Source organism: Pyricularia oryzae, chromosome 1 (assembly GCF_000002495.2).
Source record: "Pyricularia oryzae 70-15 chromosome 1, whole genome shotgun sequence".
Taxonomy (NCBI): domain Eukaryota; kingdom Fungi; phylum Ascomycota; class Sordariomycetes; order Magnaporthales; family Pyriculariaceae; genus Pyricularia; species Pyricularia oryzae.
In genome coordinates, this window is record NC_017844.1 from 2,641,017 (window position 1) to 2,653,013 (window position 11,997).

Sequence of the window (11,997 nt, forward strand, 5' to 3'; positions counted from 1 at the left end):
CCGCCAAGCGGTCTTCTCAAAGTAGATACCTACGAAGTAGATACAAGGTGCTGGTTATTATCTCAAGGCCCATGTCGCAATGCCGAGGAGCTCCGTGGGTCCGTTTTGGCGCTGTCGCGCACTGTACCAATCAGCGCAGGCCAAAGTCTTGGTTTACTGTGTAATGACGCACGTACGATACCACAGCACCGTCACCTCGACCCCCTGCAAGGACCCCTTACAGTACAGCCCACGAACAGCTGCTCTTGGAGATGGCGCAGCCGTCACCACAGTACTATTTCTAGAACTAAAAAGGTGACTGCATCTCACTGCCCATCGATCCCTTGCTGATATTTGCACCAAAGTCAAAACAAAGATTCGGACAAATAAGCGACCCCGCTTCGGCCGTCGTGACTTTTATATAACTAACGCCCAACTGGGCCGAGTTCCGTCGAATCCGTCATTCGTGGTATCCTCTCCAGTTTTGTTTCACAAAAAAATAAGACAGCCAACGGTGCCAAGACTTGATCAACTGGCAAGCTTTCTACAGTAGCTCTTGGATACAGCGAGTGCAAACGCCAAACTGGTTTGGTTGTTCCCGCGCTATTTTAGCCTATTGTTTCCCCCACGCCGGTTTTTGTTTCATCCGTCTGGTGTATGCGCCCAAGGAAACGGAGCTGCAGAAACCTCGTTGCATGCTTCCGCCTTGAATTATCAACCTGCCGCCAACCCTTAAGACCATGTCAACTACTTCAGCCGAGCTCCTGAATGGAGCTAACGGCCGAATAAACGATCACGATCATGTTCTTCGGCCGCGTCCGCGCAAGCCGTTGCATTCGCAACTGTCTCAAATCAGCAACGCCTCAGATACCGGTAGTACCTTTGATGCTTCATCAGAACACGGCGCAAGCATCAGGTAAGCTTTTCTTGAGCAGTTGGGTCATATCTGTCATGGTTTATCAAACTGGACAAAATTAACTCTTTATCCCGTCACAGTAGCGGTCGATCAACGCCAGTACCCGAGGACGCTCCTCCGTCGGTTAAAATCCTGTCAACGGCGCGCCAGCAGGTCCGGCGAGAACAACGTGAAATCCTACGCAGCCGTCGACGCCTGTTCCCCCCGACAGACTTTGAGTCTCGTTTATCCCATCTCGACCCGAACAGCGACTACCGGGACTTCCATGGCTTCTTCAACCTATTTTGGATCGGGCTTGCCATCATGGCCATCACAACCATGTTGCGTAACATAAAAGACACGGGCTATCCCATGAGAGTTCAGATTTGGGGATTGTTCACCGTCAAGGTCTGGGAGCTTGCGTTGATAGATGCAGCCATGGTATTGAGTACCTACGTTTCACTACCGCTGCATCGGGTCTTCCGCGCTGCCCCTGCCGGCTCTTTGCTGACCTGGGCCCGTGGCGGCATGGCTATAATGAGCATATACGAGGTTTTGTGGCTGGCCCTTTGGGTTGCCACCCCTTTCCTCCTCGACTGGACTTGGACTGCACAGGTATTCCTGTTGCTGCACACCATGGTGCTTCTGATGAAGATGCACTCATACGTCTTCTACAATGGCCATCTCTCAGAAACCGAGAAGCGATTGCGCGCTCTTGATAACCCTTCAACGGCATCCAAGGCACCAGCCTACCTCTATCCCAGCGAGAACAAGGTGGCTAGTCCTAAGCGAACAACGGCTCCCAAATTTTTCCGAGATAACAAGGCGGACGAGACAAGCAGCCCCCTCGAGACTTCTACGCTCTCAAAAGACGTGGATGATCGCGTAGGGGGCGACTGGCACGTCGACGGCGAGGATGATGACATTTCACAGCTCCGTGAGGACCTTGCGCGTGAGCTTACCAGTCCTATGGGAAACACGGCTTACCCGCGCAATCTAACATTCTCCAACTACGTCGACTATCTTTTCTGTCCTACACTGTGCTACGAACTCGAATATCCGCGCACCGAAAAGATTGACTGGCAGTCACTCATTAGCAAAATCATCGCTGTCTTTGGTTGCATCTTTCTTCTGACCATCGTCAGTGAAGAATTTATCCTGCCTGTCCTGATCGAATCGTCCCAACGCCTCGCGGTCCCAGGCATGTCGGCATCTGAAACCATTCTTATCCTGTGCGAGACGATCTCGTGGCTCCTCTTTCCGTTCATGGTCACATTCTTGCTTGTCTTCCTGGTCATCTTTGAGTACGTACTGGGTGCATGCGCCGAGATGACACGGTTTGCAGACCGACGCTTCTTCGCCGACTGGTGGAACAGCACCGACTGGATGGAGTTCTCACGTGAGTGGAACGTGCCCGTCCATGCCTTCCTCAGGAGGCACGTCTACGGCGCAAGCAGGCCGCACATCGGCAAGCCATATGCGACTGTCATCACCTTTTTGATCAGCGCCATCGGCCACGAGATCGTTATGGCTTGCATCACAAAGAAGCTGAGGGGTTACGGTTTGGTGTGCCAGATGTTGCAGCTGCCCATCTTTGCCCTGCAGCGTACAAAGTGGATCAGAGGAAAGCACACAGCCAACAATGTGTTCTTCTGGTGCTCAATGATCATGGGCCTTAGCATGGTGAGTTTCCATTTTCCCAATCGCAAAGATGATGACAATCAAATGGGATGCTAAGATATATTTTTTCCATGATAGATGTGCTCCCTCTATGTGCTGATATAGCGATTGAACTTGTTTTTCGCTGTTGCTGCGAACAACTTGACATATTGACCAGAATTGCCTCCTGTAGTTCTAGTTCTCATGTTACGGCAAGAACACACCGCTTGTCACTTTTCATCAATGTACTTTTTTTTCTGTTGGAGTTAGGATACAGCCTACGAATACCCCTGGGAGGTTTCATTTGTACTGTAGGTAGTTTCATCAAGAGGCACCCACTTCTCTTCTCTAGATCAGCTTCAAGCCTACCTAGGTCTAGTATCAGGAGCCCACGTTTTGTCTGTGCTGAGTGAGCAGGTGAATCATTGTTAAATAGTTGTATAATAAATAACATAACAAGCAAGCGTTATGAATATGTATCCATCCAAACAACTTTCGCTGAGAAAGTCGAAACTGCATGGCTAGATGGCATGGAAGCTTGAACAATCTACTTCTGGGCAATGCTCTCCGATACGAGCATAAAAGGAGGCGACATGCCACAGTGGAAATTTTCCCGGCGATAGCTTTAGCTGGCAGTAGACCAAAGGCATTAAAAACTCGGTGTTCAACAGCTTGCAGACTTGGCTACGAAGTGCAAGAGACTGTGGTTTCCTGCAAACAACAATTCGTCTTGAAACTATTCCAAGAGCGTAGCATCGAATGGGGGTATTATTGTTATCTTGCGATTGCATCCATAGTGACACTACTAAAGACAGATATGCAGAGGAGAGAGATACCAACAAACCCGAACTTCGACACTAGAACTAGACAAACACGTAAGTCTCTGGTATCGCTCTTTAACCCGCATCCGGATACTTGGGGAAAAGACTTGCACCGAGCCATAATATCCGGTAGACTCTTTGAACCCATCGTCCATCTCACTATGCCACCCAAAATGTTGAGAGTATCGCGGGCGTTGGCATCTCCAGATTGCTAACTATTGATAAGGCTAACTTATTCTCATATGTTCAACAAGTTCCACATCGGATATGGTGTAGTGGCTAACATACGACGCTCTCAATCCTCAACAGGATCCGTCGTGCCCGGGGTTCGATTCCCCGTATCCGAGATCGTATCTTTTTTTCCTTTTATCGACAAGTTCAAACTCCCTTTTACTTTTCAGCCTTGAAGTTCGCAAAGGTTGCCGGCGCATTTTAAGTTCTGGTTTGTTGCTTTTCTTTTTCCGAAGTGGCAAAGCTCGCTGGTACTGTGGCTGTCGGGGCAGCAAGCCAAGATTCACCATTCTGTAAAAATAATTTCAATCTTTGTGTGCGTGCTAGCTCATCCCAATACATGCCCACTTTTCGTCTATCGACCACACTGCATCACGATGAGGCTAGGCAATCCACTGATGTAGGTAGTCATCTACGCATAAGCAACGCGCATTACTATACGGATAGTAGTATTCCGTAACCCTCCCGATATTTAAACAAAGCTGCACATGTATTCTGCGACTTTTCCATGGCTAGGGTATCTAGACCTATATCGGAATTCCACCACACCGGCTCTTCGAGCGTCGCTGTTTGGCCTGGTATTGGAACGCAGCTAGGGTAGGTACCCGCACCGACGGTTAAAGTGTCAGAGTTATTTATTGCGGAGAGTCGGTTTGCGACAAGCAAAAGAGCAAGACAAAGCATCAAGAAGTAGAAGAAGTAGAAGAAGAAATCAGTTGGCTAGATGCGGTACACGTCGTCCCCTGCTCGTTGACCCCTAACTTCACAACTTGGGTCTAATCCTTACCTTCCAAAATCAATTACATTTTGCTCTTATCCTGTCCGACAAATCCAGGGTCTTGGTCAACACCAACTCTGATAGCCAAACCGTTATTGTTTGCGCACCTGGAAACCCCCAACGAGTCCCGAACCCCACCCTCCAAAAAACAAGGTCGGTCGGCTCCTGAGTGCCAGGTCGCCACCTGCCTCTCGCTGTGCCTTGGACAACAAAAAGCCTCGCTGTTGGATGGAAAGATACGTCAGGCCGAGATCATCCCCGAGAACCAAAAACCGGGATTGGCTTTCACAGAGCGGCAGACATCCAGAGTGAAAAGGGTCCTTATAGAACAAAATAAGATCCAAAAATCAAGGCAGCGGCAGGTTTACAGGGACTCACGTCAGTGGCGCAAGTGTGGTAGGGGAATTTTCTTATATACCGAGCGAGGACTGGCGGTCTGGCTGCTCTTCTTCTTCCCGTTCACCTGCCTAACCTTGCTAGCTTCTCACCCGTCATGTGCACAAGCTCCAGACTCCCGAGTTTTCCCTATCCGCAAGGGTGTTTACTCGAGTATATCTCGATCGAAAATAATACCGCATAAGCCCGGGTCACATGAAATCACACATTGCGCCATGTGTAAGTTTGCTGATACCCCCATTCAGACGGGTGGATCATGATTTACGGATATGATATCTAAATCAAACCGGATAGTGTCTAGCGTTGCTATGACTGCAACACCAAGAGGAGGAAGAAAAAAGAGACCAGTTGTACACGCAGAAAACAAACAGTGCCACCCAGGCAAACATACCGAAAATGCCCACTCACTATGATACTCCAGATCCAAATCACGATGGAAAAACAAAATATCCAATAGGCTACCGCCACGAATATATGCACCACAAACACTGGCCAGGATACTACTGCCCACGACCACTTCCGCAGCCAGTTAGAACACGCGTTGAGACAGCTTCCAAACCAACAGACCGCCTTCAGATCCTTGACACGGCCACACACTAAGCAAAGCCTTGCTAATGCTCACTCGACGTACGGGCTGCAGAAGTCAACTCCATACGACATTGGTTGGTTGCCTCAATAGTCGTAAGACGCCGCCGCGGTGCGATATCTCGCCGGCCTACTTTCCGGAATGTATGATGAATACTCAGGAGGGGTTTCCCATTGAGATGTTGCAACATGCCCTCCCCAGCTGGAAGTGGTCGGATTCCGCGTGTCAACGTTGCCAAACTTTGCACGGCCAAATGGAGTGCCCTGGATATCGTAATAGCGACTGGGAGAAGTGCCTCCATATCCGTCATAGTCGGGCTCATAGGATCGCCGCGGAGATGAGACCTTCTCAGTGGCAGATCGGCTAAGTTTTGGGGGACGAGAGCCAAAGTCTCCGGTAATATGGTCGGTAGCTGATCTGTGAAGCTTTGGGGCACGATGATTATAGTCTGCAGAGTCATGTATCTCATGATCTGCATAAGAGACGTGCGGGCGTGACTGTGTGGGCAACCCGCCGTTTGCAGAGATGCGATATAAAGCCGCTTCAAGTTGGGTCTTTGACTTGGGCGGCAGGTTCTGGGTCTTGGTCAAGGCGGAATCCTCCAAGGATCGAGACGAAGTAGGCGGTGCATCCTCGAAATAGGTGGTCCGGCGAGGATGAGAGCTCTGCCGTTTAGACTCGCTACGCGATGACCGCCGCTGCTCCTTTGTGCGACCGCTGTCACGGTCCCTCGACCTCTCGCTGTGTCTCTCGTGTTCCCGTTCGCTCTTGGGAAAGTCTTCGGGGAAGCTGCGGATATCCTCCGTTACGGTTGTCTTTTTTGAGCGACCTTCGTCTTCGACAGGAGCCTTCTTCATCTTTTCCCTTAGTGGTATATTGATCTCCGCTTCCATCTCCATCTTCTGCTTTCGTCCGGCGCGCCTCTCTTCGTCATCCCTTTCCTGCTTTACCCTTTCCTTTTCCTTTCGCTTTGCCTCCGCCTTCTTCCTCAGCCTCTCTTCTTCCTTGGCTTTTTGGATACGTGCCTCTTCCTTCCTGGCCGCCTTCTCGTTCTCCTTGGCTCGTTCCTTCTCTTCACGTTTCGCCTCCTTGCTTCTCAACTTTCGTTGGCGCTCGTCTTCATCCCGCTTTATGCCCCGTGTCCTTTCGCGATCGCGTTCTTCGCGCTCTCTTTCGCGGTCACGATTTGGTGGGCTTCCCCTACCACGATCCCGTTCCCTGTCGCGTTCCCTTTCCCTATCCCTATCGCGAGCGGATCGATCTGTCTCGCGTGAGCGGTCTTCGTCCCAGGAGCTGGGTCTTCGGGGTTCCCTCGAAGCATGCGGGCCGCTCCGTGGATCTGCCTCGTAGAATGAAGGTGCTGATGCGTGGCGGGATTCATATTCAAAGCGAGTCTTGCTGGAGCCGCTCCTGGAGAATCCGTAAGGTGTCTGGGGTGATGAGTGATATGTGCTTGTTCCGTAGTATCCGCTCGATGACGGCCCACGGCTGGCTGAAGGTACTGGTGCCTGGCGAGTACTCCTCGCAAGCTCTTCCGCCAGCTTGTGTTGTTTGACGAGTTTGTGGTAGTCTTGCCTCTTGGTCGCGTCTCCCAGAATCTCCCATGCGTTCTGAACGGCCGCAAACCTGTCGGTCGCAGCCGCCTTATCCGCCCCTGGGCACTTGTCTGGGTGGCATTTCAGCACAAGCTCCCTATACCTCTTCTTGATGACATCGAACTGGGCATCGGCAGGGATGTCGAGCGCCTTGTACGGATCCGGAGGTAACGGTTCTAACATGTTGGAGAGAAAACTGTTTGCGAGTATGCGCTACGATGCGACTGGACGGAGTTGCGTCTGATGCTTCAGTCGACGCCAGCGTGAGGGAAGCAATATTCAACTGTTAAGCTCCTGGGGGTGAACCAGGGAGAGGAGCTCTCACGACAGCTCTCTCGAAGTGGTAGCAAATTGGAGAAGTCGCAGGGGAGCGTATTGCTGATTTCGGTCTATACGGTAGACGTGAGAGAAAGGGCCCACAGTGGCGTTTTGAGGCGGTAGGCTGGCTTGGTATAAGGTGGGTTTGGGTGGTTTGAGGTTGTACAAGTAGCTATTGGCCGTGTTGCATTCCAGTGTGGCAAGAAGAAGAAAAGGGGCGGCACCGGTTGGTTGCAAGCTAGGGTATAGAAGGGAATGAATGGTCGGTCAGAGGAGGCGAGGATTAAATGTACATGTGAAGATTCATAAGATGGATATGAATGTATGAGAATGTATGGTACGATTCAAAGGTAAGAAGAGGCCGAGGTAGGGAAGGTAGGTAATCAGACAGCTCGTTGTAGCAAGCAAGAATCGGATGCTTTATCGTGGTGAGAAAAAATCAAGAGAAGCGTGATAGTAGAATAAAACAAAACAAAGAACAACGAGGTTGTTGGCATCTGTCATGCATGCATGCACAAAGTGGTGCCCAAGAGACGAAGCTCGAGCGACCGTCCCAAGTGAAAGTCAGGCAACCTGGTCGGGACGAAGGTGCGAGGATGAGGCTTTCTAAGAGACGTTGCGGTGTCGACTGGCCGCCGCCCAAGTTAGACGGGGCCCTTGCTCGTGGTTGGCTGCGCCGTGCTTGAGTTGCGTTCGCCCGCTTCTACTTCCTCTTTGACGGGCGCCCACACAACGGCAGGCGTGCGAAGCAAAAAACTGGAGTCTCTGAAATCCCAGGCGAGGGTCAATCCTAGGGCCTTTGAATGGTCCGTTGATGACGCTAACAGCGGAGACAACATGGGGCGGGCCCCTTGGCCACCCCAGTAGTTGATTATTTGTAGCCAGACGATTGTGCAGGAAAGCAAAAAGTGGATCGGGTGGGATTCACACCGTGCGACACATGCCTCGCGGTCTTGCCCAGAGGACCTCTTGACATGGAGATCAATAAATCCCAGTCGCTTGACTGCAGCCCCACCAATTTTTGCTAGAAGGAGCTTTCGCACCCCACGCTGGGCGATGATGTACGGGAAACAGCAAGGCAGTGAAGTTAAGAACAGAAAGGTATGGAATTCATACCTTTGTTGCTGCTAAATTGGAAAAGCGTCGGATTCCCCAGGATTTAGGAGCAGGCAGGTGATAAAATGAACTTTTGGGAGGGGAGTGTCCCGTAAGCAGGTTGGCGACAGAGTGAGATGCCTTTCGGCGATGTTTTCGTCGTGGGTCGGCAAATAGGTCGTCTCCGACAGGAGCCTTATTCCCTTACAGATCGGGTACGACCCACGACTGGCTCGTGCAAGGCAGACCTCTCGGTGCAACTGATTCCCAACCCCTCCAAACCGTGGGCAGAGAGGATGTGATGACACGGCACAGCGCCGCCGTAGCTGGCCTTTGCCCTGACAGAGTGAATAAACCCCCCAAAAAAAAGATGGCGGCGAACCACACCATACAAGCTAGGAAGGCTCGCGTGCCTGGCCTCGTTGAGATTTGCACGCGTGTGTGGCGTTGAAGTGTGGTCTCCTGCTCAGGGCACGTTTCGCAAATATCGACGGGCGCCGCCACAGACCATCACAGCCTCGCGCGGGGGCTCTTGTCCTTGACCGGATTGCGTCTAGGCCGAGACGCCAAAACGTCAGTTACAAAACGCCCCGGGGCCGTTGAGGCGGGTTATAATGGACGGGACAAAGGGGCAAGGATGAAAAGGTACAGGTTTTAATTCTAGTGTCTCTGATTATCAGGGGTAGGTAGATAGCAAGAGATCTTCATCAGACTGTCACGGAGATGGATTTTCAAGGACAATCAAGTATCTATTTAGCATAGACGCCATGGCTGTACCCGTCCCTTGAGGGCTTGTTGGCTTGTCGATAGTGGCGGTTCTTGCACATCAGAAAGGCCGAATGATACTTTGTGTCGGTCATGTCCGTATTACCAAGCGCCCCTTCACGCCCGTCACGGATTACACAAGTTGAATCACTTAAGCCTGCAAGGGTTCAGGAATGATTCGTAAAACCGTTCATGCTCAATCGGGGTGTTGAATATTGCCGACCGCCTGCTAAAAGTTTGACATGGTAAACCGACGGGTTTGACATCTGGTGCCATGATAACATTCGAGTTAGTGTTTCCCACAAGGCCGACAATGCTCCTTTTCTTTTACAAAGTTAGAAAGTACCGTACAGTACTGACGTGATAAGTCAGCCAAGTGTTAATGGGTCCTGCGGAGCAACGATGTCCTGGCAACGACAATAGCGGTGACGGCCATGTGTTAAACGAGCCCTTCGAGTCCACAGCCATGATACCTTACTCAGTACACAAAATGTATCGCCAAATGGGTTTAGAGGGACCCCAATGGATGCGTCGCTTGTTGCGAAGGATGATTGTGGATTTGTGCGGCGTCTTCGGGATGGGTTTCTGCAACTAACTCCTAACGGGTTGTGTGTGATGACTGGAACGAGCTCCAGATTTGACCTGTGAGCCATGGACACTGTAGTAGGCAGATCCACCATTCTTGGCACTAACGGGGATAATAACATGACGTCTGACTTGTTTTGCAAGCTTGTTCTTATGATATACTGTACCTATGGTCTGGTCTTCCCCTTCGATCTCTAGGGGTCACGCAACCAGCAAAAGGACGCGAAAATCGGTCGGTCTTACAGTAAAGATCGGGTTTCCTGTCACCCCACGAAATCAAAACCCTTTGATTGTTTTTCTCATGGTCGCACACGCACCGCATGGATTTACGAAATAGCGATTAGCCGATCCAGGGTGTATACGCCTTCGGGTGAACACTTAGTATGACCTTAACCTTCAAAGTCTCGCATCATCCCCCAAGTCCCCGGGCCCATTCTTTGCAGGCCTTGCAGCAGACCAGCAACAGCTTTTGCAAGCTCTATCTCCCATGGTCAGGGCCATCGGAGCATCAGCAGGAGCTACCCTTGCCCACATGCTTTTTCCTCGCACGGAATCATGGCCCACATCGGTAGGAGCTCTGTGTAGATCTCCGTTGTTCCCCCGCCGGGGGACCAGATCGATCAGCTTTACTGTACCAGGCAGAGTGCCGTTGACGAACGGGTCAATTGGGCGAATTGCCTGGGCAACTTTGACCGCTACTGTTGAGTTTGCACTACCTTGTGCCTTACTACGCAGCTATGTTCAATTGTCAAAAGAAAACATCTTCAGGCTGGCTATGTAGTTCACACAGCAACGCAGCCTGTACAGTTGGCCAATTCAGCTGTTCATCCGCTCGCAAGCCAGGACGGACCCCGTTCGCCGCCCCGCTGTTGGCAACGCCACCCGCAGTCTCGTGTCGTCGCAACGCAAACCCACCCCGAAAGTTTGCGGTATAATAGATTCAGTGACAGAAGTTAAACTGCGCATAACCATGGGTCGCATACGGGTTTGTTCGGTTAGGTTTTGTCGGAATCTAAGCTTGTCACTTGCTACCTCGCACCTCACAAGATAATCCAGCAACTTACAACGTACTATCATTTGCCCTTTTTTCCAAGGCATCTCCATGCGCATCCCTGAGACCAAGGAGAGCATGGTCATATCCCTCGTCAAACCCCATCCGGTTCTGCAATGCGCACCCGCCGGTTCAAGGTACCAGTGCCAAGCTTCAATCCACCGCGTGGGACCGGCTCTCTGATTGATCACCTAGCTTGGCTCCCGTGACCATGTGGGAGGCCCTAAACCTGGCTACCAATCAACTAAGCAAACCCAGAAATCTTGCAAGGTTGGTGATGCTTTTTGGGAAGCGTCGGTATTATTCTCAGTCAAGCCCATGACCTGCGGGGGCAGCCTGGATCTACGCATCGTCGAAAACGCTGGACCCGAGTGACTTGCGTCAATACTTTTCTTTTTTTCTTTTCTTCGCAGTCCCAAGCTTTTGAGGGGTCATATCCGTCTTTCCACTGTGCGTGCTTCTCTTCAGCTCCAGTTCCATTACCTATGTCGAGGATTTCGATATGCCTTAGCCCTGAAGTACGATAGCTAGCTCTAGGCTACTTGCAAGCAAAAATACTATCCGCAGACCATAATCTCAAGCAGCAGGTCCCAAGGACTACCAGTAAGCTCGGGCAAGTTACTGTAGTACGCTACGTAATGTGTCTTGGATAAGGTAGGGATCACGGAAGAAAAGAGAATGCGGGGCTCTACAGCACATACCATCCCGCTTTGGTCACCCAGGGGTACATCGAGTTGGCTGAACGCTAGGCTCTCTCGATGAGCGTAGAAAAAGTCTCTCAAAAGGGCGGCCTTTGCTACAGTATGAAAAAGGAGTAAAGGGGTGCTTTAGTCGAGCGATCTGCAAGAAGATCGGCTATAAAATAGGGAAATATTAACATATGACAAGACGGCCGTACTTTTACCTACCGAAAAAAAGCATCAAATAATAATAGTGTCCCAAGGATAAGAGAGTAAAGAGTGGGAATTAGAGTGACAGAGCCTTTCCTTGCTGATCGTCACGAACCAATGACGACAGCCGGGTCTGGCTCAGCTGGGGCGTTCTGGGCGCGGGGCCCAAAAGTCTGGACCAACCGTTTCCGCCAACCTCAACCTCAACCCCGCCGTCACATTCTGTACCCCTCCTTCCGAGCCGGAGGTGGTCTTTCTGTTCTTCTTTTCTTTTCAATATGCCATCTGCCATCCCGTCAGCTGTGGTCCGTGGTCAGACCTTCCAAAAACGTCGGCCTACAGGCAGGTAATCC

At 51.1% G+C, this 11,997-nt stretch overlaps 2 protein-coding genes and 1 non-coding gene across 3 annotated transcripts; 2 read left to right on the forward strand and 1 right to left on the reverse strand.

Annotated features, from left to right (window-relative positions):
- The first annotated feature begins 286 nt into the window (after positions 1–286).
- On the forward strand, positions 287–3,019 carry MGG_06765 (sterol O-acyltransferase 2). Its single transcript, XM_003709432.1, has 3 exons — positions 287–895; positions 976–2,557; positions 2,633–3,019. The coding sequence occupies exons 1-3, from the start codon at positions 720–722 to the stop codon at positions 2,657–2,659; spliced, it is 1,785 nt and encodes a 594-aa protein (XP_003709480.1). The 5' UTR covers positions 287–719; the 3' UTR covers positions 2,660–3,019.
- A 596-nt stretch (positions 3,020–3,615) lies between these two features.
- MGG_20066 lies at positions 3,616–3,701 on the forward strand. The gene has a single exon. It is a non-coding gene; the product is annotated as a tRNA-Glu (tRNA).
- Positions 3,702–4,994: 1,293 nt separating this feature from the next.
- Positions 4,995–7,879, reverse strand: MGG_06766 (MDJ1). The gene has a single exon (XM_003709433.1). It carries the CDS (start codon positions 7,121–7,123, stop codon positions 5,432–5,434), a length of 1,692 nt encoding a protein of 563 aa, XP_003709481.1. The 5' UTR covers positions 7,124–7,879; the 3' UTR covers positions 4,995–5,431.
- Between the last annotated feature and the right edge of the window lie 4,118 nt (positions 7,880–11,997).